At 37.7% G+C, this 27,932-nt stretch overlaps 4 protein-coding genes across 8 annotated transcripts; 1 reads left to right on the top strand and 3 right to left on the bottom strand.

Annotated features, from left to right (window-relative positions):
• Positions 1 to 19: 19 nt before the first annotated feature.
• Positions 20 to 12,488, bottom strand: LOC135610652 (uncharacterized). Of its 2 annotated transcripts, XM_065105430.1 has the most exons (20): positions 12,234 to 12,488; positions 12,065 to 12,134; positions 11,322 to 11,364; positions 10,511 to 10,588; positions 10,295 to 10,379; positions 10,128 to 10,210; positions 9,899 to 9,956; positions 9,220 to 9,330; positions 8,866 to 8,923; positions 8,615 to 8,711; positions 8,430 to 8,462; positions 6,666 to 6,802; positions 5,320 to 5,390; positions 5,188 to 5,241; positions 3,993 to 4,135; positions 3,677 to 3,823; positions 2,913 to 3,146; positions 2,336 to 2,395; positions 639 to 869; positions 20 to 418 (listed from the first exon to the last, which is right to left on the bottom strand). In XM_065105430.1, the coding sequence occupies exons 1-20, from the start codon at positions 12,343 to 12,345 to the stop codon at positions 272 to 274; spliced, it is 2,052 nt and encodes a 683-aa protein (XP_064961502.1). In that variant the 5' UTR covers positions 12,346 to 12,488; the 3' UTR covers positions 20 to 271. The 2 variants fall into 2 exon arrangements, with proteins under 2 accessions (XP_064961502.1, XP_064961505.1); XM_065105433.1 differs by lacking the exon at positions 5,188 to 5,241.
• A 728-nt stretch (positions 12,489 to 13,216) lies between these two features.
• On the bottom strand, positions 13,217 to 16,514 carry LOC135610665 (exosome complex component RRP41-like). The gene is made up of 7 exons (XM_065105459.1): positions 16,234 to 16,514; positions 15,995 to 16,073; positions 15,206 to 15,308; positions 15,001 to 15,121; positions 14,329 to 14,417; positions 13,566 to 13,715; positions 13,217 to 13,485 (listed from the first exon to the last, which is right to left on the bottom strand). The coding sequence occupies exons 1-7, from the start codon at positions 16,370 to 16,372 to the stop codon at positions 13,405 to 13,407; spliced, it is 762 nt and encodes a 253-aa protein (XP_064961531.1). The 5' UTR covers positions 16,373 to 16,514; the 3' UTR covers positions 13,217 to 13,404.
• Positions 16,515 to 17,832: 1,318 nt separating this feature from the next.
• On the top strand, positions 17,833 to 19,863 carry LOC135610670 (expansin-A1-like). Its single transcript, XM_065105470.1, has 3 exons — positions 17,833 to 18,730; positions 18,819 to 19,131; positions 19,213 to 19,863. The coding sequence occupies exons 1-3, from the start codon at positions 18,598 to 18,600 to the stop codon at positions 19,517 to 19,519; spliced, it is 753 nt and encodes a 250-aa protein (XP_064961542.1). The 5' UTR covers positions 17,833 to 18,597; the 3' UTR covers positions 19,520 to 19,863.
• Positions 19,864 to 22,030: 2,167 nt separating this feature from the next.
• Positions 22,031 to 25,634, bottom strand: LOC103976726 (uncharacterized). Of its 4 annotated transcripts, none has more exons than XM_009392030.3 (5): positions 25,489 to 25,634; positions 24,615 to 24,872; positions 24,206 to 24,444; positions 23,232 to 23,380; positions 22,031 to 22,537 (listed from the first exon to the last, which is right to left on the bottom strand). In XM_009392030.3, the coding sequence occupies exons 2-5, from the start codon at positions 24,791 to 24,793 to the stop codon at positions 22,313 to 22,315; spliced, it is 792 nt and encodes a 263-aa protein (XP_009390305.2). In that variant the 5' UTR covers positions 24,794 to 24,872; positions 25,489 to 25,634; the 3' UTR covers positions 22,031 to 22,312. The 4 variants fall into 4 exon arrangements, 3 of the variants coding, with proteins under 3 accessions (XP_009390305.2, XP_009390307.2, XP_009390306.2); XM_009392032.3 differs by having other exon boundaries at positions 24,615 to 24,883; positions 25,489 to 25,617; XM_009392031.3 differs by having other exon boundaries at positions 24,615 to 24,930; positions 25,489 to 25,608.
• Between the last annotated feature and the right edge of the window lie 2,298 nt (positions 25,635 to 27,932).

Below are 27,932 nucleotides of genomic sequence, written 5' to 3' on the forward strand. Positions count from 1 at the left end.
ATGGCTCGCCAGGAAAGTGTACATGTAACACCCAACCGATCAACTCACATGTTAAATCCGACATATTTTCCGTTCATTGCAATCACATGCAAATCCTCGTATCGACAATTCAAAAACCTCATCAATCAATTGGTTGAGAAATAACCTTTAATCTTCTCTTCTCTCTTTTTCTTCTTTCCAGTCCGACGATAAAGATATTCAAAAGTGATGTGCCATTGCACGATAATTTCAAATACCCGCGTGCTCCTCCACTCCAATATAAATTACAAGGCTACTCCGAGTCGGAACCTGATGATAGCAGCTGATGGGCATCCTTGGGTTCTTCATCGGTGATGGAGGAAGGCTCACCATGACTTGAGCTTCTTGCCCTCCCCTTTCTATTGCTGCGCCTTCTTGCACTATCGGTTGTATCATCACCCTGCATATCAATATACAAGTGTTCTTAAAGACCACATTGGCAAAAACACTAGATCCAACAAAAAAACATTAATAACAAAAAGGATCCATTTGGTCAGGAGGACTGCAAGAACAATTCATAAAGTTAAAAAAAAAAACAATGCCTACTTCCACAGCACGAGCAATAAATAAAATAAATGCATGGAAAAGGTTTGAATTGATAATACTTTTTGGTGACTTACTGGTGTAGCAGACTGAATTGTCCGATTCTTTTGCAGCCAAATAGTTGCAAAAGATAAGCATGCACCTAAGAGAAAGCTTGGGCCTATCCTCGGATCTGTCACCAAATCACTGATATAGAAATAAAGTTTTTTTAATTTGCGTTTTATACTCTCCCTAGAAGGTAGAATGCCTTGTGATTTCGACCAGATTGTAACTGAATCCTCAGCGACAAGCTCTGGACTTGAAAATGTCTGCATTAGTCACGAAAAAGAGTCATAAATATTGTAGCCGATAAACTTTGTTCATATCTGAGGTATCTAATTCTCAATTGGAAAAGACTTTGTTAGTTAAAACCAGAAATTGTAATATATGAACCTATAATTAAATGCAAGCAAAAGCATATCCAGATAGCATAAAATTAGACTTCAGCAAACACAGCTCAATTTACAGTAAGGATCTAAAAGCCATTCATTCTGCAATGTCTTTAACCATCAGTGTTGTCCAATATAATCATCAATGTAAGTATCATGCTACACTTTTTAGGCTAAAATAGTTGCTATCCAGAAAAGGGATCAATGTAGGACACAAGTGTAACATCCACACTAATTTAATAGGCCTCAACAACACAAAAAATCCATATAGCAGACCCCAAATAAATGAGACTTTGCAATTTTGTTACTGTTGTTGTCGTAAAAGACATAAGAACTACACAATAACCTGAACCATAATAAAGGGCAAATACAACATGGTAACCAAACTCCATACTGGAAATTCAGACAGTATTTAAAATGCCATGGTATGAAAATACTTACTATGATTAAAATTTGGCGTATATAATAATAATGGAAGTAACAACCAGTTACAAACAAGCATACATAAGCTATACATCAAAGAAGTTAATTTTGAGAGCAACATGGCCCACAAAGTCACCACGTAGACTTAAAATTTAATGATGAAAAGTAAAGCAAGATGAAAGACATCATCATAATCTGTTGAGAACTATCAGATGCTCAGTAAGGATCACCTTCATAAGAAGTTTTCATTGACAAAAAGGAAGGCTACTGAAACTCAGGAAATATCCATAATATATCCCCAAAAAATTTTAAATATTACTTAAAAAAAGAAAATATAAGTGTTCAACATGAATCCTGGATCACCCAAGTATCTCTACCCTATATTTGCAACCAAAGATAAAACATGTATCTTTGAAGTTTGTGTCATATAGAATAAAAGACTTCATCATTGACTGTGTTATGGGCAACAAGTGGCTAACAGCACAGATGACAGGGTCCTGTATGAAGAACATATAAAGTTTGTCATAAGCATATTATTGGAAAGGTTAATATGTTAATCTGATATTTGGTGGTGAGCATCTCTAGTGATAGTTCTTGATGATTTATTACAGTTGCAAAATATCAAACATCCTTGATCCATTAAGTGGATCATACGAACTCACTATAGAAGAACCATCAAAGAAAGAAAAAAACAAGAGGACGTTATACATCTATAACCAGTGCACAGTTATGTGGACTAAAAGATACAGAATGCCACAATAAACAAGTTTGCCAAACATTAAAGGTACACTAATTCACCATCAATGCCCTTCAATTAAAGAAGGAACACAATGCTTTCAAGAGAAGGTTTGCATAAGAAGCTTGTATACCTCAGTCATGTATAAACTACTAAAAACTAATTACAAGGGAAAAGAAACACTTACAAAATATGGGTATTCTCTAGTGTCACCACGCTCTATAATATGTGATATCCATTGAATTATCTGCATATTAGTCCATAACAGAATGACTAGTTAATCATAGTGTAGTATTGGTTACGGCATAGCAGTGACTACATGTTAAACGAAGACCAAATATCAACTTATATTAGTAACAATAAGACCACGTCAAGCAATATGAGCTGATACTTGAACGTTAAACTTAGCATGACAGTATAAGTATCATTAACCCAAAAGAAGAGTTTAAATTATACTACAAACAGAAGACCCCTCCCAAACCCTACAATGGCAGGAGTGTCCTCAACTGAGCCACCCTTTGTTTGTAAGTACAATTAGCCTCATGAACTGGGCTGCCCTTTATTTGTAAGTACAATCAGAAAGACCTTGGAATGCAACAAATTTGATTACTTCATTTAAGTTTCCACTTCACAAAGTAAACAATAAACATGATCTTAGGATTGTCATCAATGCAGATAATTTTACACCAAATGAGTTCACAAAGAGAGTGCATTAGAGTAAGAAATGCAGATTTCTAACAGAAACTCAATGCTAAAGCACGTACCTCTTTGACATCATCAGAACCAGTATATCTAGCAATAAGCTGGGAGGCAGCATTAGCATCTTTTCCCATATACTGGTCCCGTAAATGTTTCCACTTATCGGCCTCCACATTGTCCTCTGATGAGTTTCTTAAATAACGTACAATGAATATTTGAGGCACATCAATATCATTTTCATACCTTCGGGGGCCACAACTTTTATAGAATTCTGAATCGAGGAAAAACTGACAATATTTCTGCGTGGAAGTCACAAACATTAGCTGAAACTATAAAATTACATTTAAAAACTGAAGAATGATTTAGTTGAAACATATTGTTTTACCCTATTACACAAAATAATGCAGAAAATATAAAAAAACCAAAAATGATCCTAGATGTTCTGAAATTTTGTCCAACAACAAGGTTAGGTAAAAGTGAACAAGTTTGACCTTACTGAAATTACAGAACAAGACAATATCTTATGAGGGAGGGAGAAGCTCTTGTTTGTTATCTGATACCGTCCATATCATCACAATTGACAACTGGCCCATGGAAGATCAGTCTGGTCCACCACATTATCCATCTAAACCCAAAAGTTTCTTAGAATTTTATTTAAGCTTGTAATCCGCAATCATCATTGCCTTCAAGAATCATATACAAAATCATAAAGATGGCCATGTTTGTGGATATATCTTCAAAAATTACTTCCATATAGATACTTATATGTGTACATATGAACTAAAACAGACCAAAAAAGAAGATATGAAATATATGCAAAATAACTCACCAGCTGAACATCTCCGTCAAGCCATGTAAATGTTAAACGATTCTCTTTCACGGCAGTGGCAGCTACCATAGGAACTGAAGCGTTGACCTTTCTGGCATAATCTGAATCATCACCAGTCATTAGCATATCTCGGACCCTGTACATGGTCTATAATAGTTTCAGTTACATGTGATGGAACAAGATAGAAAATTCATAAGCAAGTGCACCTAATTAAGTAAAAAATATTAAATTAAATGATAATCCAAAAACAAATTGACAGCCACATTCGGCTGCAACTAATTAACCAAAAAAATATATCCAAGAAAACTAAACTGACCTCACGCATCTGAGCCATTGTGCGGCCTGCACGTCCAACAAGAACGAGGCAATACCAGGTTAAAGTGTCATTCCCAGCACGAGAAAAACCTCTTGCATCACAACCTAGCTCCATAGATGTTACACTCCTTAGTTGAGGAAGTTCTGGATGCCAAAAGAATCTTCATCATCTCACATTTTTCTCATTGAAATTATACCAGATACCAACTATGTACTATTTGCTCATTAAGATGTTAAATACACTAAACATATAAGGATTGAATATATACATTATATAGTTGACCACATAATTCCCAAAGAATAGTATTCAAAGAGAATGTACTCGAATCTGTGCCACTAATGTAGTGACATCCAAAAGCATCAATAAGAAAAACAGATAACACAAATATGCAAGACAGTAAAGGTAATTTAATATATGTTTACAAGTAGACTACGCAATCTTCAACTTTGACCATCTCTTGAAGTTTCTCTTTTACTATCTCTTCTATTGTATACAATTATGTTATTGTAGTATATAGTATAAACTTTAAACTAATTCCTCTAGTAATATACTGAAGAAGCATCTTTTACTCGAGTCTCCATACTTAGTCCTTCTAAGGTTTTAGTTCATCAATTTCAACTCTTGGATACTACATCTACCAGTTCTGAGCAGAAGGCACTATGGTGGTGGATTGATCTTAAGTGGAGAACCTATGTTACCGTGAGATGCATCCTATTTGATAAACGACTTGAAAATCTCACCAAGTGCCATAATGGCTGTTCACAAATACCAAAAATCTTTATAATGATATATGATCACCTAAATCATTAGGAAAATTTACTTATTTAATTCTCATTCTACAAGTCACTAGGATTTAAATAACAGCATAAAACTCAGCCCTTATAAACAATTTTCAGGCATTTTCAATATTTAATGTTCAGTGGAGGTGAACTGGCCTAGTTTGACCAAAAACAGATAAGACAGGTTTTTGATCCTATACACCTGAAACATAAATCTTTGAAGGGGAAAAGAATTGACAACTTCAACTCCTTTCATAAAACAGCATAAAAAAAGTAGAGTTTAATCAAGGTACAAGCAATAATGCTTCTTCTCCATTTCTTTTCCTTGTGGTTTAAGTAAGATAAATTAACTTATAAATAGTTCTGGATGGAAATTTGTAAACCAGTCGCAAAATGTCAGTAATTTTTAAATATACCATTTTGCTTATAATCTTCCATTATCTTCTGAAACTGTGAACTTTCCAGAGCTCCTACAACAGAAGGAGATCCACAATGACGAGCAAGTTATCAATCTTGATTATAGATGGGGAACAAATGTCCAAGCATACCATGGTAGACGAATGGTTTTGAATATGTATCCTTCAGAAATACAAAAGCAGGTGCTGATTCCACACCAAACCTAATGATAAAGTTGAAAAAGAGTTTGTTACACTTGTTTGCACAGCAGAACAATAGAAACAAGGATAGGACATTGTTTTCACAGATATACAGGAATGAGAATTGTCATATCAATTGGCAAATGTCAGTGTAAATCATAGCGCACGATGCAAAGAAGGTATAGGAACAACATCCTTGGGTAAAACATCTAAAATCAATCTATCTAAAAGTAACATAATGCATGATACAAAAATAATGCCATGGAAATGTAAATAACTCTACATTTTAAGTGGTGAATATTATTGATACGCAGGCCATCACATGGAGTTCAAGAGATAACTGTAAATTTGATCCACAGTTAAATCATGCATAGCTCATTCTGATTGACAGAATTTTCCTGGTGATGTTCAAGATTAATAAGCCTCAAGCCTTTCAAACCTAAATAGAACATCAAAACTAAAATATACCAGAACACAATTGCATGCTATAATGATGAAGAGACAGGCCTTGGACTTTCTATGGTAAAACATAATAAAGCAAATGACCACATGATGAAAATTCTGAGATCAAGTTTCTCTTGAGCCAAATAAAAAGATTGTCTATTGATTAAGTTGCATCAAAGATAAGTCAATCTTATGGTTATTGTCATAATTATCTGTCATGCGTTCTTATTTTTAAGAATTTTCATACTTAATTTTCCTACTATGTTAGGTAGTTAGGCAAGTGCTAAGTCTCTTTTAGTCAACAAATAGTTGACTTGTCTTTGTTAACAACCAACCATAACTGCCAAAGATTGACAAACAATGGGTAAATCATTGAACATGTCTCTACTTATTCCATAACATCACAAAGTAGCCTCTGGAAGGTACATGGCCAAAAGGTAGATATCCAAGCTCAACACCGTGATCCTAAACATTCTTCAAAAAGACTAACCAAGATTTGGATTCAAAAACCAACACAAATGTCGTAGTTTATCAAGCCCCGATAACCAAAATTGTCGATTAACTTTGGATGTAGAAGACAAAACAAAGGTCAAAACAGATACACATCAAACGGGGATAAACCTTTAATGTTAGATGATGAAAAAAAAAAAAAGAACTTGCCCAAAAGTATATCTCTTCTATTCTTTTAAATAAATATAATTAAAAAAACACCTTCTTGCGGAGACATTGATTACCTGAACAAAGACCTCTTAAGTGAATTTAATTGAGAGTGGCACACTTTAGCACACACTCCAGTTGCATATCGATTGTTCATGATGAAATTCAAGGAAATTAATTGGCATGAAAAAACATACATGTTCCACCAAAGGGAGAACTCCGGTTCTTTCCACAAAACAAATGCAAAAGATGCTTCCGCCTGATAATCTTTGGCAGCCTTGCGTATGAATGGAGCGGCACGTTCCCCAGTTTTTGAGAAGCAAATGACTTTGACCTGTGAGCCATAGATAGTTAAATACATGAGCGACATGGTGTAATTTGTTTTTTGACAAGATATTGTCAACTTGTTGCTTTAAAATATGTTCTTCATACTCTCATGCCAGGAAGTGAATAACCTCAAGAGCTAATATGACTTGCCTTCCATTTCATCACACATGTACTTGGGAGAGCTTAAGTCTTTTTGTTAACCATTAAGTCTTGTCTCTTTACAGAAACTATCATGACAATTAGCAACACGTTGCTTTTTAACACAACATAAATGCCCACATGTAAATTACTCACACTAGGATTACAATATAACTAAAAGAATACATAATGCCATAGATCCAACATAATTAACATAAATCTAAGTATAGGCTCAAAGATGTATTCAGAGAAAGATTGAACAAGTGAACAACTACATGGAATTAAAGTAACACATGACTCTACAGCCAACTGCAGTATCTCAAACAAACCCTCACAAAGGCTAACATTATAAAGTTTGAGATGGTGCCCACTGCACTTTCTCAAAAAAAAAAAAAAAAACTCAACTGTCTAAGTCGACAAATTGAACTTAGGTGCTGATCTTGCACTGTTCCTCTCTCAGATCAGTATAGCATGTCAGAATGGTATACAGTATACAAAGATATATTATTGAAGAAAAAATGATAAATTAGTTGAACTGTTGGTATTATGTTGATATCGTACAATATTTTCCACACAAGTGATTGGAACAATGTGGAATAAAGACAAAGAGGCCCAAGCTACACAATTAAGAATGATCACATTAGATCAACTGCTGAGTCATACCATATGTTCAGATTATGCTTGCTGAAACATGGTGGTAGATAAGTGAAGAAATTAACATAATCCCTTTTCCATTTCTGAATAGGATGCATTGCAAGATATTAGGGTAAAGACAGCGGCTTAATTTTCAGTATAGAACATTGTTTTGCTCACAATAAATTTTACAGAAATTCAGCTCGGACATATATGATATTTGCACTATTGCAAATGTCATTCGTATAAATGAGCATCAGGCAACATTATTTCCTCCATGAGCTTTCTAAGTCAAAATCACAAAACTAAACCAGATTGTCATTCCAAAACTCTAAACCCAGGTGTCATTAATCTCAGTCTACAGCTTGCTGAAATTAAATAGTCGAAGGGGTACAATTTTGTGCGTATATGACAAAATAGACAACCAGCAACGAAGTTATCATGTCAAACCATGCCAATGTGCACAAATAATGGCAGCACACAACCAGATCAGTTGAGTTAGATACCTTCTGCCACAGAATATAGGTCATCTTTTCTTTTCTAAAAATATGAAAGAAGAAAATTTACAAACTGCCCTTCCATTTCTTTTATGATCACCTAAGAAAACAAACAAAAAAATTGTATCTACAACAAGTAAACAAAAAGAAAATTTTGTTACAAACAACATTTTCAGTTGATAGAATAGAAGATTAGCCACCAGCAACAACGAAAATAAACCAGCTTAACAATTTTATTACTTTGCAACATAAGCTGCCCAATAAACTAGTCTCTGTAGTACCTAGAAAAACATTAAGGATATAACAGCTGCTATTGCATTTTAAATAAATATTCTTTGGATCTCAACTGTCCAACACAGTCAGTACCTTATGTCGACCACTTGTTACAATGAACTTCGCCTGAAATAAATGTATAACAGAATATGGTGTTTAGTTAAAATCAAAACCAAACTTAATCATGAGGAATTTCATTAAAGCATGAATCCTGTCAACATAACTCAGAAGATATCAAAAACTTGCTAAGCAGTTAGAAAATCATTAGTATGCAATACCAAAGATTCTTTTGAATGGTAAAGAATGCGAGGTAGACCAATAATGTCTGTTGCCATCCAGTCAACAATTGCATCAACTGAGAGCTGCCCATCATACCTACAGAAGTAAAAAAAGTCACAAATGCCAATAACTACTTAGGAAGAAGTTTCAACAATTAAACATAATAAAGTTTTATAAAAATAAGGAATGACAGCTGTGTTGTAGTTAGCATATTGACATTGAAATCATAAAAAGATGTAACATCACTAACCTCACATAGCAATTAGCATTCGAACAATTAGGAGGAAAAGCAACAAGGGCAGGCAGACCTATACGAATCATGAATGAGAATGTGAAAGTTAGCCAATATTACTTCCATTAGAGAATGCAGTATCAACATAACATTTAACTTTCCACTAATTTATTCTTAGGCGAAAAGTAGAACATTGTCACCAGCAATTTTAATATATGGAAATAAGTCTGCATGCTATGTAATCAACAAACCTTTGCTGTTTCAGTAACTACATATTGATTTTGTGGTGGAAGTGGACAATGATGATACAACAAAATTTAAACTAGTTCCTGGTTTCTTAGAAATGCAAGTAATAAAATTACTAATCCATACCTTTCCGAAAATATGGCTGCTTGGTGAACATTGTCTCTGCAAGGTAAGATGCCAGTTGAACATCACCAAGTTCCACCATGCCAGTCTGTGCAACACCTTCCAATAAACTTCCTAGCTTGCACAAGACCAGGTAACAAGATATTAGCAAATTAAATCATGGGAGAAAATACCTTAAATGTTGATGCCACCAAAAACAAAAAGATGGAACTAGAAGGCATCAAATAGATAGCATGCATCACATAACAAGATTATAATGTGAAGCATTAGAAACTGCAGTAGTTTAGCTTACTAAATTAAACAAAATTATTTATCTGCAAATATATTTACAAGCTATTACAATGATTTCACTTACTTGATGAAAACTAGTGAAGTTCGTCAAATGCATACCATAGCTTCAAAGGTAAACAGAAAAAACTAAATGGTTAAGGTCTTGAGCAACACAGGATACAAAGCACATGGCATGGTATAAAGTTTTGGCTGTATCGATCGACACCGTGCTTGTTGCCTGATAAGCTCGCACCGAGCTTACCAGGTGTTAAGCTGACCGCTATCGAGTTGTACAAGACAATAAGCTCAACATGCAATAAAGTTTGGCATTAGAAGCTCTAAACAACTATGACACGGCTCAACATGCAATAAAATAAGTAAATAACTACATGTGTTGAAGTAAATGTTGTACCTATCATCTTCCAAGCGCCGATGAATTGCGCACAACGAGGACTCCCAAGAGAATAAACCTTATTCATGAGTATGAAAAAAAAAGTCATGCTGCTGCAGTTCTTGTACAATTTTCTCCTGGTAATAATATTTACTAGTAGCATGATTCATGCTTCTTGTGTTTAATTGTCAAATGGATTAAATTGATTTTGAACAAAAAGTATTATTAGAAAAATATTCCATGGACTTACTTGTATGAGCAATGGCTCTGATTTCCCAATTACAGAAATGACCTCCTCAGGTGTCAACTTATTAGGTGCATCACTGAACAAACCTAAAACACAAGATTGTATATAAACACCAACTCAGAAAGGCACACAATTATTACATGTATGTATTTGCTGGAAGTAAAATGTACCCAGTAAAGATGCATTAATCAGCGGAAGGTCTATCTTTGAGAAGGTCTCTCCACCATATTGATTCACAACTTTATTAATGACATGCTAAAGTCAGGGGACAAAAACAAACCATCTATATATCATAATCATTTGTAGTGAAACAATAAACCAAATAACAAGCTTGTTACTATAAAACCTAAATAAGTTTTACAGCTATAAAAATAGATGGAACTAACCAGCTGTTCATCAATGCCAAAAAGGTCATAATCTCTCTTCCCTAAGGGATTTGTCAAAAGCTCAAATGCATAACGAATCTGCGAGAACAACAAAACTTTGAACTATATATCTAATTATTGAAAGATAACTTATAAACCCTCAGCCTGGAATGGGGCTTCCTACATGAACCATTTGGTGATCCAAAGAAACAACTTCTGGTATACAAGAATATAATTCAAATGTTAGTATACAAGAACATCTCGATTTAAGCTCCACTGTATAACAAGAAACAACTTCTAGAAGCATATTAGGATAGAAACGACAGCTTATATCAGACATTTGGTGACCTTTTTGGACACACTGAAAGGCAAACACCTTAGGTATGGCAGGAAGGAGGATTTTTTTTCTATCAGAAGAAATGGCTAACATGAAAGCCAAATTTTAGCGGTATTCTGAAATCTCAGGTTACAAAAAGCTGCAGCTTTAAGCATAAGGAAAAAATCAATTTTAAGCTCTCTAGTAAAGTAAACTGGTTCTACAAACCAAGATTCAGAAAAGCAAATACTTATCCACCCACTTGAAAGCTCAATGTAGACTAAATAGAGTGGCCCTTCTACAGATTTTGGCACAGAATATATTAATGAGAACTTCTTCCATCAAATCAACCAAAATCTGGGTGAAAGTTAAAAAAACAAAAAGGCAAAGGAAAGAAATTCTACTGAATAGTAACAAATACAAAGCAATTTCAGTTGTCATTCTAAAAGAATCACATAGGCCATCTGGAGAACCTTCAAATGTCGAAATACTAGAAGACAATAATTTATAACACACCTTAACGAGTTCAGTCGTGACTGGAGGGTCCGATTCCGAGAACCTGAAACAGTTATCAAGTTACAGTATGCAAGCGCTAAGTGCCAAGGACAACAATTGAATTTAAAGAAAAGGTACAGAAGGAAAGGTCTCCATCAGTATAAGGAAATTTTAGGAACAAAGAGTTATCTGAAGTGCAACATTCTGTTTCTAATAATGTTGCATAAACACTTGGCAAGCAAGACTCCAGTTGACGGCCAATAAAAGGATAGCAAAATTATTCTTCTCAAGGACGTAGTGTTTCTAATAAACATAAAAGAAAAACATTTGAAAGGCAATTTTTCGGTTTGCAAACACTATATTGACATAAGTTTCTATATATTTTGGCTTGCAAACACCATATACTAAGTTAATAAGTGAGTTTGTAACCCTGCCTCGGTGGCTAAGAATTATTCGAGTAAATCAAATCCTGTATATTATCTCTACATATTACTCAGTGATCCCAAGCACAAGTGCATTTACAGGCAGCGTTGAAGCTATTAACAAACCATGTACAACAAAATTCACTTAAAGAAGACAAAATAATAATAATAATAATAATAATAATAATAATCAAGAAGCTGTCAACAAAATTGCTGACGCTTGTCATATAAAGAAAAACGGAATCGCGGAAGAGTCGTACACCAGACAGAAGAAGGCAGAAAAATTCATGCCAATGATATAAACCAAGAAAAAGGCAGAAAAGGAAGAGGGAAGGAGAGTACAATTTGGCCGACAGCTCGTCATATGCATCGCCGACTTCCTCGATCGACGCATTCCTCTTCAAGCCGAGCACTGGCCACCGGATCACGGATCAAGGATCAGGAATAAAGAACGCTCGAGGGATCCCATAACCGCAATAGGAAAGTCCCGCCCAAGAAAAAGATCGCGTACCGTCGTAGTGAGAGGGGGGGAAGGAGCGAGGGAGGACGACGAGCTGGAAGAAGAAGCCGAGGGCGAACAAGACCAGGGGAAGCCAGTACCGCTTCGCGGCGGCGATCGCCATTGCGAAGGCAAGCGAAGGAGAACGGAGGAACCCTCGAAGAAGGTGCGGGAGAGGGAGGAAAAAAGGAAACCGGGCGGAGCAGCGAAGGGCGACTCGAGATTTGTGGGAAAAAGGAGGAATATGATCTGTTACAGTAGTTTCTTTCTTCGGGGGAGAAGTCCTCCTTTAGCCGCTTCAGGAACTTTTATATAATTAAACATATCAAAGGGACTAAAATAACAAAGTTTACGTGTGACATTATCCCAGAGACCTTCTTTTGTAAAATTTAATTTGTAATGGACTAAAAATGAAAGAACGCGTATAATATACATATGTTGGACTTGTTTCTAAATTTCAATATCTAAAGGACTAAAATATAATATATATATATATATATATGTATATATATCTTTATTAATTTTATCTAAAATAAAATTATGGCAAAGGATCGAGGGATAATGATGATGATGTCTTACTATAATTTTAATATATGAGCTATTATTTTTGGTTATATAATGAAAGTAATTGATTAGTTTGATCTAAATTTTATATGTTAACCTTGATAATTTTAGTGTTAATCTGTAGGATGCACTTTTCCCATTGCATCTTTTTTCTAATATCATCTATGGAATTATTGATCTACTTAGGTTATGGATGGAGGTGATCGGAAAACTGTTCATCCCGAGAATTTGGATTGGGTATATAGATCTATTTTAGTTTAATTTTCTTGGCAATATTTTGTTTTAATTTGATTTAACTTGTATCCGGCAATAAATTCTTAATTGTCATAGTAAATTTTGGACCCCTAATTAACTCCATCAAAAAAAAAAAAATCATAAGCATTTGTAGATTTTAGTTTCCAATTAAGAAAGTTCAATGATCACTTGCTACATGAAGTAAATTAATTGAATATATTTCAATCCAGTAATTCACAGGAGCACAATTTTCAAGCTAAATAAATGGGATGGGAAAAAAATCTGTCATGAACTTCTATCAGTCTCACAAGTTCTGTAAAATAATTTCCGAGTCGGGTCAAGTTACACTGTATGAACAGCTAGAGAAGACTTCAAAGTATTAGCTCTACCCAGAAGCAGCTTCCTTTAGGCATGACCTCATGATCTCAGCAAGCTTAGAGCAGGCATCAAGACAAAGCTCCATTGCCTGTTTATGGGACAGGACAATGTGTTAATTTGGTTGAAATAATTGAGAACAACTTTTTCCCCTTCTAAGCATATAATTACCTCGTTAATTTTGGCAGTTGTCCACTCGCCTGTGAGCATAAGCTGCGTGACCTCGTTTCGGGCGGGCATGCATGTAATCATGAGGGTTCCATCTTGACAGGCTTCCTCTTCCGATGTCGGGTCAATGACAAGATTTCTCCCAAAACAAGACTATGGAGAAGAGACACCAAGTAAATCAAGATCAACTATCAGAAGCATTGGATTTAATGTAAAGGTTGATGAAGCAATGACAAGTGTATCTAAAAATATGTAGAGGATAGATAGAAGCTCAACGGTATCCATGATTAGAATAATTTAACACGTTCATGTACCATAATTCTACTCTTGGAGAGAAGAAGACTATGGTTCTTGTTCATGTACCATAATTCTGCTCTTGTAGAGAAGAAGACTACGGTTCTTCATGGTTCCACATGTAAAAGACCCCTGGTGGGACTTATAATTATGGCAATATTGAATTTAATGACGAAGGAAATGACGATTATTAGGTCTTCAAATAAATGACCGCCTGTATCAACCTTAGCCGAAGAATTGATTATATATAAAACTGAATGCTTAATAATAAGGAATTAACACAAATGCATATTGCATGAGAGACTTAAAAACTATGCCTACCTAGATCAAAATGTGTATGCACTCTAACCTCAAAGTACAACGTGATGATTGTACGGCACACAAGAAATGATGAAAATGAGCATGAAATTTGAAGTATTTGATTTACACAGTCTCTCTTGGTTGTCTCAATGTGTAAAAGAAATAAACATACCACAGAAACTGATGCAACGAGGTCATACATCATAATTCCAGCATCTGCCAGTGCAAGACTGGCACAAGTTACGATCACTGGAAGATCTCCTACAAAAAAAAATTATGAGGAAACCGATAAATATGGTAGCACATAGCCCTCTGCCAATACGTTGAAGCATGTAAGAAGATGTTTAAAAGCACAGCATTACGAAAATCTGATTAAAGAAAAGTAGGAAGAAAACTAATTGTTTGGTTCCCAGAGCAAAGGGAACATGCTTTTCATGATAATATTGAAAAACAAATCAAAGAACATGATAACATAACCACCCAAAAGTTTTATAAACCAAAAGACACCTTGTGCTAGAGATACGTAAGTGAAGAATAGTTTTTTTCTATATTCTTCTGCGATGCCTGAACATATGACAATTAGTTCTTCTAATTCAACCGACTATACAACTTTAAAAGGTCCCACAGATTTATTTAAGCATACAGAAGAAACACCACTGCTAGGCAATCCTTATCCATCGCTTTGGTTCAAATATTGACATATTGATTCCTCAACTACCAACATTCTTTCAGAATAGAAAAAGTGGAATCACAAGGAATGAAAATTTTGACATGATTGGACAACTTTAACCACAAAATGTATACATAAATAAGACACAAAAGTAAATTGGAGTTAGATACTCACCACCACCAGATTCCAGAACCAATGCAAAAACATCGACTGTAGTCTTTGGGAATGTTTCTAGAATTATGGCTCCCTCCAATGCTTTATGAAGCATCGACGAGTACTCTTTGTGGTCTGATCCCTGCACATTGATTTGTTCACATGATCGTAAGATGATATTCAGTCCGTCACAGAATCAGAATGCATAGATCAGGATGGCAAAAACCTGTCCACGAACTGGAGTTGAAAAAGTTGTGTAGCTGACATTGCAGTTCAATCTTCCAGTACCGCTATACATCATAGCTTTCTTACTCTCTCTTGGACCAAACCTGAAGAAAATAATTATCAACAGCGCTCAGCAGGATCATGGAAAGAAAGCCAATCACACATAGAATTACGTTCAAAAGACTATTAATTGAAAATTTTGCACCAGTTTCAAGACAATGCAAACATACTTGCACAGCTTAAGTGGAATTAAAAAGCAACATGGCCTCATATAAACCATTAATTAACAATGATTAAGGAAATCAATCAGAAAAGGCTCCATTCATTCTGTTTAGATGATCAAATATCTTTTTTTTTACAGTAACAATTCAATATTATCTTGTATGAACAACAACGAATGTTAAAATTAGTTTTAGTTAAAGTTTAAATTGTCCCTCGTATCCATTCCTTGAGGAGTTACATTGACACGGTAGGCACCATACATGTTTAGAAAATGATCCAAATTGGTAACCTAAAAAGTGACAAAACTTTTGAAGTACATACCTCAAAAACATTTGTCAGTTCATTTTTCTAGTTAAAGAGGAGAGAACCAGGATTGATAATTTTAAGTGTGGATGATAGAAAAAGGACCATGAAGGCATTATGTACAGATTTATCATTCGCAAAATGCTTACTTCCTACAGAGAGTTATACCGTACAACATTAATAATATCAAACAAAGACGAAAGATAATTCATGAAAACGTTTTCTCAGAAAGCTCACATTCTTAGCACGAGCGGAATTTACTTACACAGACACAATGACCTTGGTCGCTCCAAATTCTGCATAAGCAGATCCAGAGGCAGCATTCGCAGCACCTGTCCTGAGAACTGCACGACAAAAAACCAATTCCTAATGAAGCTCCCACTCCACGGTTATGATACTACAACTAAGATGTTTTACGGGCAAAACATCAAACATCTCGCGGGCGAATCATAAAGCTAATCGGTCATTGTTTAACAATAACCGTAAGGAGTCGAGAACACGAACACGCAGGTCTGCACTGATGGAAGCTGCGCCCATCCGATCGAGTCCATTCGGTCTCCTGGAACAGTCTCCGCCTTTGCTGCAGCCGCTGCTTGCTGTCCGAGCTCTGAGACAGAGCGTACGTCGACGGGTTCGTAGCCATCTCTACCTCCTACGAGTCTACCTCTCGCGTGCGCTCGCTCGCTCGCTCGCCGACGCACCGCGCCCCCGGCCACGTCTGGGCTCTCCACTCCCTCTCGGCGGCGGCACTGACGAAATGGACTGTGCGAAGGGCTCCTGCGAACTGCCTGCAATTTGAAGCGGGTTCACACCCGAACCCCACACGACGAAGATACTGGACCGGATTGGGTTGGGTTTCGGTTCGGTTTAGTGATAGGCGCAGAGCGTTGAACCCGTGAAACGAACCAATCGATGGAGCTGGTTTGGTTCGACCACAATTGCCCGAGGACGCCGAACCTAACTCATGATCTCCGGCTTTGGAGGGTGATGGCCCACCATATCCGTCAAAGAGATACATGTAGCGTCAACCGCGGTCTGCTAAAGAACGGCCCTCTGCGTCTCTCCCAAGGAATCAAATCCTTATTCTTGCTGTCTCGAGGCTTCGTTGTTGCAGACCAACCAAGACTGCTCGCAGAACACTCCGGCGAGTTCTTCCATCGCTTTGATGTCCTCCTCCACATCGAAGCATGGCAGAACCTTGTCGTCAACACGGAAGCTTTCCGTGTCTTAAACATGCTTTAGGAGACACGAAGGATCCTGTAAGAATGTTCCGAGCACGGTTCTGCAACCACCGGTTGGGTGTAGATGACTGTAACCTCAAATCAAAAACCTGTGGTGGTTGATCGGGACTCGAGACCAGAATTGCACCGACAGAGCATCTCGAATGCCTCTCGTTTCACTCTGTTACTTCTCCCAGTCACATCGAAATAAGACTACAGGCAGTAACAACACAGTAAGGCAGGTTGAGCAAGTTGATCTCAAGAGAGTCCTCCTATGGTTTGGGAGGTGAAATGGGGCTAAACTCGAACAGCTAAATTCTAGTATGATTCGGACTCAGAAGCAGGAGGATTAATCCTGGCAACAGATGTGATGTAAAGATGCAGAAAAGAAAAGGGAGGGGTGGTCGGAGAAGCATCAATTAAAGGTTCCAAAAGGAAGAAAGCTGGTTATCGACAGTTAAAAAGTATCATTAAATTTTTCCTCCAAACACACAGCTTTTTCAATGGATTTAAGATTTTTAAGCTCACACACCACTAGGAAAACTATCATTAAACTTTTCCCTGTTGACAATTGATCTTCTGCAGATAATTAATATGATATTCTGCAAAATTCATCATCAGCTGAGAGAAGGGTTTATGATTTGTTTTTTTCTTCTTTGGTGGTACATGTAAACACATGTGCTGCATGCATGCCTGACATGCTAATCTTAGATCCTGATATTTTTCATGTTATCTTTGTCCTTTACATTCAATTTTTTGTCCTTTTTATCTAGGAGTGGGGAAGAGCAATGTGAGGCACCAAATCATTTGGATTTTAGCTGCACCATATCTTCTTCTTCTTCTTCTTCTTCTTCTTCTTCTTCTTCTTCTTCTCTCCTCAAATTCTAGTGCTGCACGAGTAAATCTTTCCACTCTGCACAAAGGAGAAAAGCTTCGCAAGATATGATTTTTGTTTTCTGACATTTTTGTGACAAGTGACAGAGAAAGAAAGAACAAAGTTTCCAGCCGAGATGTTCCCTCTTTTCTGAATCAGCAGAGATCAAGATGTTGTGGGATTTCATGTGGGAGTATCTAATGCAGTGGTTACACCTACAATTGCAGTGGAGGCTGCTTCTCTCAACACATGGAATCCAATGAATGCCACACGACAATGTTGCAGAAACAAGAGATACCAGCTGTGGGATGACACTGAAATCTCACAGTTGGCTTGACGTATTTATTGTCACATGCGATCCGACTCCCCGAGTGCGGGTCTGCAGATGCATGTCACCGTGAACTCGCGGGGCTGTGATCCGGATGAAAGATGGAGTAGGGTTTTGCTTGGTGGAAGGGTCGGAGCACGAAGGGTCCATGCACGTGGCTCTTAATATCTTTTGCCTCTCCAACACTGACAGCAATGATCATATTCTTTGGATGGATCGAAGAGTGGTTTCAGTTTCACTCTCAGGGAAACACCCCAAAAGACCACACGTTTTGATGCTAAGAACAACTTTCCTGAGACCAAAAAGGCTGGTTTGTACCGAACGACAGTGCTTTGTCGTCGTCAGCATCGTAACGCAGGGTGAAACCAACCTCTATTTATGCCCACACCGCTCCCTCCCTGCCTCCTCGCACAGATCCAACCTCTCCTCTCGTCGTGCGGGGGGGAATGGCGCTGCTTGAGCTGGTTTTGGTTGCTTTTGCCTCGCTGCTCTCTGCTGGGGAGGGGTACGGAGGAAGAGGACGGTGGAGCAGAGCACATGCCACCTTCTACGGAGGAAGTGATGCGTCAGGGACGATGGGTGTGACTGCGGAACAGTCTTTTATGCTCGCGAAGCTGTAGCGTAATAACACGCGAATCTGATGAATGGCGACTGTTGGCATTTGCAGGAGGAGCTTGTGGCTATGGCAACTTGTACAGCCAAGGGTATGGAACCAACACCGCAGCTCTGAGCACTGCCCTCTTCGGCGACGGCCTCAGCTGTGGAGCTTGCTACCAGATTGTGTGCGTGAAAGACCGCCGGAATTGTTTGCGAGGATCCGTTGTGGTCACCGCCACCAACTTCTGCCCACCCAACAGCGCCCTCCCAAACGACGCCGGTGGGTGGTGTAATCCCCCCCTGCAGCACTTCGACCTATCTCAGCCCGTGTTCCTCCGCATCGCTCAGTACAGAGCTGGAATCGTGCCGGTTGCATACCGCAGGTAGGCGACCAGCTTGCGTCTTCCTTCCTTTTTCTTCTGCCTTCCGCCCTCATGTCGTTTCTTCTGGTTCCGCGATGTCAGGGTCCCCTGCAGGAAGAGAGGCGGCATCAGGTTCACCGTCAACGGCCACTCCTACTTCAACCTGGTGCTCATCACCAACGTCGGAGGAGCAGGCGACGTGCATGCGGTGGCCGTCAGGGGAGCCAGGACGGGGTGGCAGTCCATGTCCAGGAACTGGGGCCAGAACTGGCAGAGCAACGCCTTCCTCGACGGCCAGTCCCTCTCCTTCAAGGTCACCACCAGCGACGGCCGCTCCGTCGTCTCCTACGACGTGGCTGCTGCAACCTGGTCCTTCGGACAAACCTTCAGCGGTGGCCAATTCCACTGAGAAGCACATGTGACGTGCTTCACGTTAGAGAGTAACCCATAATTCTAAGCATAGAGTGATGGATGAAGATTAAAAGGGCTTATTTTACCTTGGCCTTTCATGGTGTTAGAGTCTGTGTGGAAGCCTTATATCAATGGCTTGCTGTTCTTAGAGGAGAAGACACAGCTTAAGAAGCTGCTCGCCTTCTTAGGGAGTAGTCAGAAAGTGGTGGCATTCTACCTCTCATTTCTCCTGAGGCGCATCTGAAGAGAAGGCTTCTTCTCTGTGACTCATCGTCACCACTGCTTGTATCATGTCATTTATGCAAGTGAAGTTATATGGCAGATTAATGATGCTTGTTATGCCATGCTATTTGTGCCTTGGATTGAAGCAAGAAGAGCAAGAACAGTCGGGGAAGAAGATGAAAGGAAACAACAGTAAGTTCGGTAAGAATCCATCACCATATCCATCATTGGTTGGTCACAGAGCTTTATTGACCATGTGATGCTTTAATCTTCTGATAAATATGAACCATTACTTCCCGGTTGTGATGTGTTGGGGATTCTGAGGTATCCATTCTGCTACAAACTGTAGTTCTCAGAGATGAGAGGACAGGATGGTTGGTGAACTGGGAATTGAAGGTACTTGAACAGTGAGTGGGGATTGCTTCACATCTTGATGTCCCAACATGTTTCAGATTTATGAGATCTTGTAGAAGGCACAAGTAATCTGCAATCACTACTTTATTTCCACATTATGTTATCATCACTTCCTATAAAACTGTTCAACACTGGATGGGAAGTTAATGTGCTGTCTGTGATCCTTCTCACTCTTCCATGAAGTAAACAACTCTTCTTTCCTCAGTTGGACACAATGTTGTTGTTGTGTCCAGTACTGATTTGATGAGCTCAGAGAAGCAATAGGTTGATGTTGGCTACTGTGAGCAGTCCTTGCAGAAACATTAAACAAGATTCCTGGTTAGGACAGACTATATCTTTGACAAGAGAAAAAGCAGATCCCAGCTGTCTTCTGCAGTGAATGCATTGAAATTACTAGTTGAGGAGCAAAAACAACAACAACAGAAGATGAGAAAAAGCAGATCCCTGTTTTCCTGCACTCCTTATATGAAGTAGTCTTTGGTTTGCAGGCCCCAAAAAAAACAACAGAAGTAAAAAAAACAGAAAATTATGTCAGATAGTTCAATTGTTTGCTTAAATAGATCAGACATAATTTTACTTCTTTGATTAATATGTTATAGATAGTGAAAATGAGATCAATCACATGATTTTACTATCAATTTAATGTGATAGGCAAGATTAATCGCAGTGGAGCTTAAACCCCTAACTTCCTATGGCACACCAAGCATCTTAACAATGACAGTATATTCTTATATCCAATGATACAGTGTTTCAATGAATGTTAGACAAGCCAAACTAAACTTATCCTTTCATAAATTTTGTTTGATATTTATTGAGCTAATCTTGAACTAAATAATGATGCCAAGAGAGAAAAGGAGGCTTGGAAAATGATGTACATCCACCAAACTGAGAGTACAATCATTGGGACTTACAATAGTGACTAACTAGTTCAAAAAGTGCACACACATCAGACTTTTTTGGTAGTGAATAGCTTAGCTAGTTCAAAGCTGCAAACACATGCTCCTGAGCTGTCCGAAACTATCATACTGCCAGATGTTTCTGTCTACAGTAATTGCTTTGTTGGGTGGCATACTATTTTCTTCTTCTCATCTGTCTATTTTTCACCTTTTCCACACTCCTGCTTTAACAATTTTTACGATGCATGTCTCTTCTTGTGTGTTGTGGACTGTATGCTTACGAGCAAACATGAGAAACTTGAATCAAAATCAGAGATGGGAGTCCGTTATTTTCAGTTCATTTGTCATGTTTAAATTAGATTTAATGTGGATGTTACTGTTAGATATGACCAATGTAACTCACTGGTTATGGAAACAATAATACCAAAACCATAAGTTCAGTGTTTGTGCCATATAGTTTATCTTCAGGTGTTCAGATAATGTGTGGCCATTGATATATTTCCAAATAAATTATAAAGCAAACATGTTTTTTGTTTGTTCTTTTGCAGCAATTATATCCTAGTATTCTCCAGAGTTTCCAGTAAGGAGTAATTCTATCCACATTAAATATCCAAGATCATGGGAGTAGCTGAAAAAGGGAAAAACACAAGTACACATGAAAAGACATTTACCTGAAGTAACTTTGTTGTGCAGCTGGTGTTCCATCTCAGAGAAAGATCCTTGGGAACAAAGAACCTAAAAGAGAATAATGAGCACAGGAAGAGATTTGATATGATACAAGCCAAACTGAGAGAGACACAGGAGTCTGGCATGACTTCAAATGACAGAGGACATGGAGGAATTCATGGCAGAACTCATTGATCATTTGATATAAAATGAAAAATTGTAAACAACATGTGCACCATACAAGCACAAGAGTCTTTAAAAGTAATCATCCAGATAATAATATCAATCGTCAGGACCCAACGAAACTAGCCTTAATTTGAAACACTAGTTTATTTCAATCAATAATAATGTCTCAAATGTTTCCATTGATGCAAGCCTGAAATCAGGCCTGCACTGCCACATGTCGAAACAGGAGATACAAGTCAAAACAAGAAGGCATGTATTTAACTTCCCGAAGAAGGAAATGCAACATTTTATACGACAAATATTATCCCAGAAGAAATGAATGCCTTTTAATCTGAATTTAATGTCTCATGTAGCAATGAAACTGAGTAAACAGTATCTGATCCTGATCACAAGCAGAAAGTCAGCTATCACAAATTCTCACACTGTGATGAATATGCATCCTCCAGCTCCTGTCTTGACAACAGCTTGGTGGAATGCGGCAGGGTGCAGGGAGGTTCAGTTGTAATGTCATCCAAATCAAAAGGTTTAACTAAGAAGTAACTTCCGAGAGATTTGATTGTTCTTTCAATAAATGTTGATTTGGATGGCACATACTCTTTCATCCGACATAAGAAATCGACATGAGGTCGTGCCTGATAAAGAAAATATCGACTTTTTAGAGTTATTAACATTCAGATAACCATATCATCTATCTGTTGCTATATTCAAATATAAAAATTGCTAGCGGTTTATAATATAATTTACATTTGATACATGGATCCGAGCTTCAATAGCTACAAAAGACAATAATTATCACTGACAAAAAGAAAATTAAAAAAACACAATAATAAAATTCTAATAGGAATCAACAGAAATATAGATGCCTATCAAAGGGAAAAAAGAATCAGAAAATTTAAAATATTGGAGCTAAAATAACACAGCCATTTATATGATGATTAATAACTGAATGGAAATGTGATCCTTTTACCAAATGGCGTAACCTTAAGGGATGAGCGTCAAAGTGCACACAGCAAGTTAGAAGAACAAAGGGTTCACAGTGTAACACATCACTTAGCTGATCAAGTCAGCATTGGTATCAACTAAAGTTGAGAGCATCTCATCATCAAACTTGTACATGCAGTTAGTGTGATGCTGACTGAGTCAAACAATTATTTTAACAGAATAAGTCAAAACATATCTTCTTCCGACATGATATTCTAATCACTCTTGAAATGATGCCAAAACAAAAAAAGTATCCATCAACTTAATGAAAAGGAGAATCCCAGTGGCTGTCAGAAGAATTATTACAATTACAAGAAATATTAAAAGACTGTCAATAGGTTATACCGATCGATATTTTGGAGCACGGGTGGGAAGCTTTAGGTATTCCATATTCTTTATATCATAATCCCATAGAAATGACGTATGATGAATCCATCGCTCTTTAATTATGGACTGAGCATTTCCACCAAACTTGTGGCTATTAAATGCATAATCTGAAAATGAGGATAAAGGAATGCCATCTTAAATGATAGCAAAACCTGACAAAACATGATGCTTTGCAGTCATAAACAAGACAAGTAAGACTGTTTTCAGTTTGATGACTTTTCGGAAACTGTAAGTATCATATATCAGAAGTTTTTTCAATACAAAAAGATCCTCAAATATAATAGCAAGTACCAGAGAGATGTTTCCATGACTTTTGCGATGCCATCAAGCACTATATATCAGAGTTTACTTATGGTCTAGCTTAGATAAAAAAAAAACAATTATCAGTTTTTACTTATGGTTTAGCTGAGACAAAATAAATACAATGAATTTAAGGAAGAAAACAGGGTCAGAATCTGAGAAGAAAAAAAACCCATGGGTCTGGGCACAATGAGTCAAGGACCATGTTGCCATTATTCATGCTGGTAGCTCAAATGCTATAAAAACTTAAATCCATTTCTTATCTCTCTAATCGCAGGATGATTAATAACTTTAGATGTTGAGATATATCTACTCACCTATGATTGGAACAGAGTCTACAAACATCAGAAAGAGACCACTCATAAAGTTGGTCAAAATCTACTTACCTCACAGCAGAGGTATCACTATCCATCTTACAATGATAAGTCCACTTTATTAAAAATAACATGATCCATCCAAATATAAGTAGGGTGGATGTGGAATAATTTTTGAAGTGTGGGTCAAGCAGATGTAACACAGCAGAATAACAAACCAAGAAAAAGAGAAAGAAAAGCATACACATGAAGACAATGTAGATACCAAATATTGCTGAGCATGTAAGGAAGTAGCATAAATTGTTCCTTCCTACATACCGTTTTCACGGAGATGGAAGTCACCAAATCCTCGAAGCACCTCACTGTAAAGTTGGCCAGTCCATGACATGATAGGGTGAGGATATGGTTGAAGCCCCGGGATAGCATTCTTATTGCAAATGAAAGAGATAAAGACTGTTCCATCATCAACAATAACAGTGCCTCCTCCGGTAAATCTTTTAATTACAGGAATTTGATCACGAAGCACAGACTTCAGTTCAATAAGTTCTGAAGGCCTCCTAGTGGTATAGTTTCATGCTCATGGTCAGACTTTAATCAATAGCCCCAAATACAATCTTTGGATACCCAAATCATGCATGAAGAGAGAATATAAACAGTTATAGATGACCCTGAAAAATCAAAGGAACACAGAAACACAAAACAAATGTATTTCTAAATGAGTTCTTACCCAGATACTCCCATGACTATAGTAGGACGATTTGTCCTATCATTAACAATGCACCAATTATCAACCGATGTCCTGAGCAACCTTTCCTCCAGATGTAGTTGCTCTAGAATAGGCACAGCCGACATCCTGAGAAGCTTCATGCAGGGCAGAACGACATTTCTAGCTTGAGCTAAAGTCATTCTCAGATGCACGATTCCAACAAAAAATCTCTTTCCTTCCTCTAAATCATAAACGAGCAGCTAGTTGAGGACTCCCGAGCTGCATCACGACTAAGATATTGTTGTTAATTGGAACCCAAGATTCCTCCATCAATAAACTGAAAATGAGTGTTTCTGAATTCAAAAAGAGATAGACAAGATAAAATGACACGACATCACATTAAAAAATCTTGAAAATAAAATGTCAAGAGGGTCTTGTGATCTCCTTAAAGAATCTTAATAACTAAATATGAGATCTTTTCCAAGTTTCTGCCAAACAACCCCTTTTTAAACAAGAATTTTGGATAAAACATGCCATGAGAGTCTTGTAATAATCTTCCTAAAATTAGCATCACTCAAATCTTAATAAGTTCAGAACTTCTCCAAGATTTTGCCCAAAAGATTCCTGTTTATATAGGAAAGAGAAATGACACAAGCCAAAAGGGAGAAACGAATTAGAATCCTAAACATAAAATGTCATGAGGTTCTTTCAATAATCTTGCTTGAATCAGCATCATCGGACTCTTAATGACTAACGATTAGATCTTTTCCAAGATTTTGCCAGAAAGATCCTGTTTTGGTTTCTCTCTTCGTTAATTTCACGAAACTGAGAAATCGAAACCACAAAGATCCAAGAGCCAGAGCATCAAATGAACAAGCACTTGTGGATCGCTTACCGGACAGCGGAGTGATGGTGGCACTTGTGGATCGAGCTATCGCAGGCGACCTCGAGAGATTCCAACGCCGTCGACCGATGCGGACTCGAGGGATTTAGGGCACGGACAAATGGATCCGGATCCGTTTCTCAAGGAGCACTTCAGACCCAACCCATATTTGTATCCGGTAGTCAAAAATCTTCCAGCCTCAGCTGAATCCGTATCCGCTTAAGATAAATCTGGAAATGAACCCGAATCCGAATTCGGTTGGATCTTCTTCCTATCGTCATCGTCCTATCAGATAACACAGATCACAAAGCATCAAACCTTCTATCACACAATATCTACCGAGGAAATTGACAGATTTACTTCTCTCTCTCTCTCTCTCTCTCTCTCTCTCTCTCTCTCTCTCTCTCTAATGTAGGAGTTTACTGGTTCATGGAGATTAGATCTACCCATAACTTGGTAACACTTACACTGATCTTATCAGAAGCATCATTCGATGCGGTTTCAACATGAAATGATTTGATGGTTGAATTCTTTTCAGGTGGTGCACTTAATTTTTGATAAGGACAAGCATAATATGTTTGTAAACACAGCAATCATGGAAGTGTTCTAAATCTTGCCAAAATTTATTTGACTTGTCCGTTTGACATTGTTGCTCCTGTTGACTTTTAGGACAGAGCTTCCTCATGATTTTTCATGTCTGCCAAACCACACTCATGTGAGAGAACCAATAGAGCAGAATAAATCACACAAAAGCTTTTCAGATTTGTTTCATCTAATTTGACATTCTCAAGCATTAGAACAAATCTCTTTTGCTTGTTCAGATCATAAAGGTGATGAACAACTCAGTATCAGAACCTGTAGCAATCGAGCAATCTGTCTTTTGCACCATGTTGATTCGAGCTTTTCTTCTTTCTTTCCTTTTGTTCTGTATCATTGCAGAGCTGCCAGTGCTTCTTAGCACACAGTCCATCCAAGCATAAGATATTTTTCTTGCAATCATTGCAGTTCTCAGAACCACTAATTCCATCAAGGAATGTGTGACAGCCACAACCTCGTCACAGAGAAGAAGAAGAAGAAGAAGAAGAAAACCAACAATATATCTTATTGTGTGTAGATTCCTCTCTGATTGAACACACACCTGTATGGAGTTGTTTGAAATATGCAGCTCATCTTCTTAATGCCCTCCTCCTCCACAAATTCCATATCATATGTATGCTAATAAACTTTAAATGCTTTGATTCAACATAAATAAATTTACATCACCAAGTCTCCTCAACAATAACGACACTTTTCTGCTACATAAACACTGCAAGCTATAGGGAACCAAAGGGCACACAATTCACAGTGACATACTTCTCAACAAACAGTAATGCTTTAGAGGTAGGCTAAGAAGGTCTTTAAGTTGGGGGTGGGGGTGACAAGCCACTTCTAGGGTTGGTGTTAGCTCCAGGTTCCTTGTAGTCCATGGTTGTCTCCACCATCTCCCTGACTTCCCATATCCCTTCCTGAAACAACAATCACCAAGAACAACTTTACTGACATAATCCTGTTAAATAAATGGCCCAATTGAAGAGAGAAAGAGAGAGAGAGAGAGAGAGAGAGAGAGGCAAACAAAGAACAAGAAGACTCACCTCATGTTCAGATGGAGACTTCACAGCTGCTGAAGACCTCGCAAGAATGGTTCTTCTTCCATACCCTTGACACCAATCAAGAACAAGCAAGCAAGCAGGGATCAGTTGCAAGCCTTTCCCACAAATAAACAAGGGGGAGAATAAATCAGAGGAGGTGTACCTTGGGACATGGAGAGTGAGAGAAGAGCTGAGATGATGAAGATTGTGAAGAACCAAGACCTCCTCACCACCATGATGTCTGACTGGGATGCATATCAAACAGGAATCTCCCTCCAACTCCTCCCTCTATACTTATTATCACAGTGTCTAATGGTGGATAGGGATGGAAGACTAGTAATTGACACTCCCATGTGGCCTAGAACAAGACATGACAAACCTCCATCACAGATCAAGATCATGCCCTTAAACCAAACATTATGTTAGTCAAAGGTAATTTCTATTCATGGTTAGCAGTTTGGCATGCTTTGTTAATGGTGGTTTGGCAAGAATTTTTTTGCTGCCATAACATATGGTCAACTGAGCTGGGAGGAGGAGGACAAACAAGTCAGTGGCTTCTTCAATGTGAAACATTCTTTTTGGGACCATTAAAATGTAGCTTTTTGGCCTCTGAAACAAGCAACTGCTGCTGGTTTTCCAAGGCAGTATTCTTGCCATCACAAACATGCATTCACATACTTGTCATGACCTCAAGAGGAGAATATCTCTATCCATCTTTCATTTCTCTTCTGAGATTTCTTGATCATGAAAACTTATTTACAAAGTGATTTTTTTAGAGATGTGACATTGTTACTCTGATCATTTGTTATCTTTAATCCTGACAGCAAT

The sequence above is a fragment of the Musa acuminata genome, chromosome BXJ1-2 (assembly GCF_036884655.1).
Source record: "Musa acuminata AAA Group cultivar baxijiao chromosome BXJ1-2, Cavendish_Baxijiao_AAA, whole genome shotgun sequence".
NCBI classification, from domain to species: Eukaryota; Viridiplantae; Streptophyta; class Magnoliopsida; order Zingiberales; family Musaceae; genus Musa; species Musa acuminata.